Here is a 4253-nt window from a genome sequence, read left to right as displayed (position 1 = left end):
ATGGCTCCTGGAAGCGATAACCCTTGCCAGACAGGCAGGGCTGGGGGCTGGGGAGGCAGAGACGGTGGCCTGACCTCTGCGAGGGGTCCGGGCGGGACGGGTGCTCCAGGTGGCGCCCAGCACCAAGGTTCTCAGCAGATCCTTGAAGGGAGGGTGGAGGGAGAGGCAGGGGCCTGTGTGAGGTGGGGGCCACGTGCAGGCCCAGCCCCGCGGCATCCAGAGGTGGACTCCAGCCAGTGCGGGGTGCTCTGGGCAGAATCTGGGGCAGGAGGCCAGGGCCTCGTCTTCAGGGCCAGGGATGGTGGCCGTGACCATGAGTTGTCCGAGAGAGACAGGGAAGACCAGGGGCTGGGCTATCTGGGGAAGGGAGTAGACCTCCCAGTTCTGCCTGTCCCCAGGGCACTCAGGAGGGGGCTGAAGGTATTTTGTCTAACCCGAGGCCCGAGGCCCGTGGCCCGACCCCTGAGAGCCCCTGCGGAGCTGCAGGCCTTTGGAGAGCCGGACCCCACAGCCTGGGTTCTGGTGAGACCACCCCCATGTTCTGAGGGGCAGGAGAGAGGGGGGCCTGGCCTTGGCTGTCAGAGGCTCTGGGGTTCCCCAATATGAGCTGGCCTCCTGCCCCACCCCAGCAATGTGGCCCTGGCACCTACTTGTCCTGGATGAGGCTCTGGCTCAGGCTGCTGTCCCACAGGTGGCAGCTGGGGAGAGATAAGGGGAGCTGCCCCAGGCTGTCCAGCACAAACCAGGCCTTGCCTGGGCTGCCCAACCCTGAAGAGCCAGTGCCATGGGAAGCAGGCAGGTGCCCCATTTCCAGGGGACAACAGGGCTAGCAGAGGAGAAGCCCTCTTGGACCCCAAGAATGGTGTGCACCCCCACTTGGGCTGGACACGGCCCTCCACTGCCCCATGGGCCTGTCCCTGGGCCTGGCCCAGCATGGCACTGGGGCTCTGGCAGTGGCTGGGGCCAGCTCCTAGGGTCACCTGACCAGCAGGTGGTGAGTCCTGGTCCAGACGCCAAACCTTGGGGGTGGCCACAACCCCTTTGGCTTGTTCTGCTGGAGATGACCTTTGCTGGGAAGTGCGGTCCAGCCTTGGCTGAAAGCCCTGCTGGAGGAGGCGGATGCAGACTGAGCGTCCCTCCACGGGCCCTGGACATGTCTTTGTGGATGGCAGTGTGTGGGCTGCCCTGGCATTGCTCAGGTAAGCTCAGGAGACATTTCTGAGGTCCCTGCCTGGCCCATTGCTGCTTCTTGGGAAGGGCCTTGGCTGGCCGGGTGCCTGGACGCGGGCTTCACCCTCCTCTTCCGGCCCCTCCTGCCTCCGTGGCTCTTGCCGTCCACCCTAACCCTAGAGCCAGGTACTTCTGAGCTTGCAGGGGGGGCTGCCAGCTCCAGGCCTTCCCTGACCCTGAGGCAGACGCCATGCTTCCGGGCCATACTCAGGACCCACGCGGTTAGCTCTGCCCACTGGGAGAGTCCTCCTGGTGAACTCAGGTCCTGGGAGTCTGAACTGGGTGGGTGAGGGACATCTCAAGTCACTGGACAGGTGGAACCAGAGCCCTGGTCAGGGGAGGTGGACACCGGGGAGGAGGAGGCCACGCCACTGACAGAGGCTGGGGAGGGGTGTTTGGGAGGCCCAGAGATGTAGGACTGTCTGGAAGGAGCCGGGAGGCTGTGGGTCAGGGATGGGGCCAGGCCTCCACCTGGGCTCAGAAGCCTATCCTGACTTGGGGAGGGTGGCTGCTCTGTCACCCCGTTCAGGGCACACCACACCCAGCCCAGGGGGAGGCAGGAACCCTGCGGCCAGGCTCCAACTCACTGCATCGGAGGTCACACAGCTGCTGAGGGACAGAGAAGTGCACGTCGGTCCTCCAGCCCTGCAGGCATGGGCAGCTGTCACACGGCTGCCTGTGACCCTCCCTGTACCTGCACCACCCACGTTCCCCAGAGGATGGCCTGGAGAGGCTCTGCCACAGAGGCTCCCAGGGCAGACAGAGCCAGGGCAGCTTTGGGGAGGTGGGAGCTTCCCTGTGGGCTGATGAGGGAGGGACAGGAGTTGGGGTGGCGGGGGTGGGGTGGGGCACGGTTCACCACCCACCTGGATGCAGATGCCAGGGGCACAGGCCCTGTCCCTGGGAATGTCCACGAAGGCAACCTCAGGGTCTCCTGTGGGGTCACCCTGAGTCTGGAAGGGTAGGTGACAGGCAATGAATGCAGGAGGAGCAGGCCAGGCTTCACTGTGTCCTTATCCCACAGGCACCACAGCAGCCCTCTCAGCACCTACAGAGCAGGGCTGGCCTCTGCCCCTCCCTGCCAGGTGGGCCAGACCCCGGGGGGCTCAGGGGCCAGGCGGGCAGCAGAGAGGACTGCAGGGAAGGGATGGGGTCCTGCCACCCTCCCTAGGATGGTGCCCAGCACACCTGGCTCACTGAGGCTGGAGGGAGGGGGCTGGCCTGGAACACCAGGTGGCAAGCAAGGAGCCACGACTTCCTTTGGGGACACAGGCGCACCTGGAAGTGAGCAGGGCTGGGCGAGAAGAAGGTGGCCCGGAGGAGGCCCTGCGTGGGTGCCGGCTGGACGGTCATCTTCCAGGCTGTGGGGGTGGAGGGGTGAGGCCTGGCAGCCCCAGCACCCTGCCCACCCACCTCCCCCAGACCAAGAGCTGTCTACACCAGCCAAGTAAAGGGCACTGTTTGCTGCAGAGGCCCAAGCCAGCCTCCCCTCCCACACGCCCCTATGCTGCCCCCACAGAGCACTCACCTGGAAAGTGGCCTTGTTTGAAAGGGCACCTCACCCGGACATCCAAGCCGGTGGAGAACTGCAGAAAGGAATGAGGGGCGCAGGTGTGGGGGATGTGGGGGATTGGAGGCTGGGACGGGCTGGGCCACCTTTGCCCTCGGGGAGTCTGGAGCCAGCGCCCCCTCCCTGGGCCATAGCACCACCACCATCAGACCAGGAGGAGGGGCCGAGGGGCAGCTGGGAGGCCGGACTTGGGGGCTGGGAAAGGCCCCTCCCCCATGTGGGCAGTGCCCGGGGCAGCTGCTTTGCCAACTCACCTTCAGGCAGAGCTGGGGCTGCGTGTCCACCAGCGGGTACTGTACCTGAGAAGGGCTCAGGTCAGGCCATGGCCACTCATGCCCACCCCCATCCCTGCCCAGTGGCACTCACCCTGCCATGCGCGGGTCGGCTGGAGTGCTGCAGCTCATGGCAGTGGGCCCCGGGCTCCGGGCTCCAGCACAGGCTCACACGGCCGCTCACAGGGCAGGCAGGCTCCCAGGTCAGCACCTGGCTCACCGGGTGGTAGTGGATGGCGTCCCACAGCGCCTCTGCTCCGGGCTCCAGCACAGGCTCACACGGCCGCTCACAGGGCAGGCAGGCTCCCAGGTCAGCGCCTGGCTCACCGGGTGGTAGTGGATGGCGTCCCACAGCGCCTCTGTGTCTGTAGGGACCCTCCCCCAGGCACAGGTCAGCTGGGTCCCACCCTGGCTGCCAGTGGGTCCGAGGACCTCACACCCACTCAAGTGACCTTTGGGCCAGGGGTCAGCTGTAGTTCTCTTGTGGGTCCCCGAGTCCTGGCCAGAGGCTGTGCACAGGTGTGTGCCTGTGTGTGTGTGTGCACGTGCAGTGTCACTGAGCAGAGCCAAGGGCGGGGCACACCCCTGCAGCACTCATAGTGCCCCTCTCAACAAGACTGGGTTCTTCCAGGTGAGCTAGGCCCCCGCACGTGCCCACGTGTGCTGTGCAGGTGCTGCCTGGCGGGGAGCGTGCCCAGGACAGACCCTTGACCACAGGCCTCCTGAGCAAGCGCGGTGTGCCACCCCCATGCCTCCTCCCCCCACATGCTGCCCTCGCAGCGGGGCACCCCGCACCCCCGCACCACAGGGCACTTGCCATGTTCAAAGGGGCAGATCTGGGTCCGCACGGCGTCCGGGGTCGCAGACCAGCCCTGCGGGAGGGGCCGGGTCAGCGCGGACCACTCACCCCTGTGTCCCCGCCCGCAGTCGAGGCCACACCCGCACTGACCTCCAGGCACAGGCACGGCAGCTCCTGGCTGTAGGGCAGAGAGACGGTCTGCGAGACGCTGTTGACGGTCACCTGAGCCGAGGGAGGGGGATCAGGGACCCGGGCCGGCGGGGACCCTGGGGCTGAGATGGGATGGGCGGGGCTCCGGGCGGGAGGTCCCTGGGGCGTGTTCTGGGGTGGGCGGGGCCCTGGGGCGGGGCGGGGCCCTGGGACGTGGTCTGGGGCTAGGCGG

General features: G+C 66.9%; 1 protein-coding gene across 1 annotated transcript in view; it reads right to left on the bottom strand.

Annotated features, from left to right (window-relative positions):
* Window positions 1-646: 646 nt before the first annotated feature.
* IL17REL (interleukin 17 receptor E-like) overlaps window positions 647-4253 on the bottom strand; it is a 5707-nt gene continuing 2100 nt past the window's right edge. Inside the window, exons 5-16 of the mRNA XM_008568966.1 lie at window positions 4022-4093; window positions 3890-3944; window positions 3418-3437; window positions 3167-3322; window positions 3055-3099; window positions 2759-2816; window positions 2509-2591; window positions 2097-2183; window positions 1772-1875; window positions 1538-1652; window positions 877-1103; window positions 647-698 (exon numbers count right to left, since the gene is read on the bottom strand). Coding sequence (XP_008567188.1) covers window positions 647-698; window positions 877-1103; window positions 1538-1652; window positions 1772-1875; window positions 2097-2183; window positions 2509-2591; window positions 2759-2816; window positions 3055-3099; window positions 3167-3322; window positions 3418-3437; window positions 3890-3944; window positions 4022-4093 — 1074 coding nt within the window. The remainder of the gene's footprint in view (window positions 699-876; window positions 1104-1537; window positions 1653-1771; window positions 1876-2096; window positions 2184-2508; window positions 2592-2758; window positions 2817-3054; window positions 3100-3166; window positions 3323-3417; window positions 3438-3889; window positions 3945-4021; window positions 4094-4253) is intronic.

The sequence above is a fragment of the Galeopterus variegatus genome, unplaced genomic scaffold, assembly GCF_000696425.1.
Source record: "Galeopterus variegatus unplaced genomic scaffold, G_variegatus-3.0.2 Scaffold454, whole genome shotgun sequence".
Taxonomy (NCBI): Eukaryota; Metazoa; Chordata; class Mammalia; order Dermoptera; family Cynocephalidae; genus Galeopterus; species Galeopterus variegatus.
This window is presented reverse-complemented; position numbering and strand designations above follow the sequence as displayed.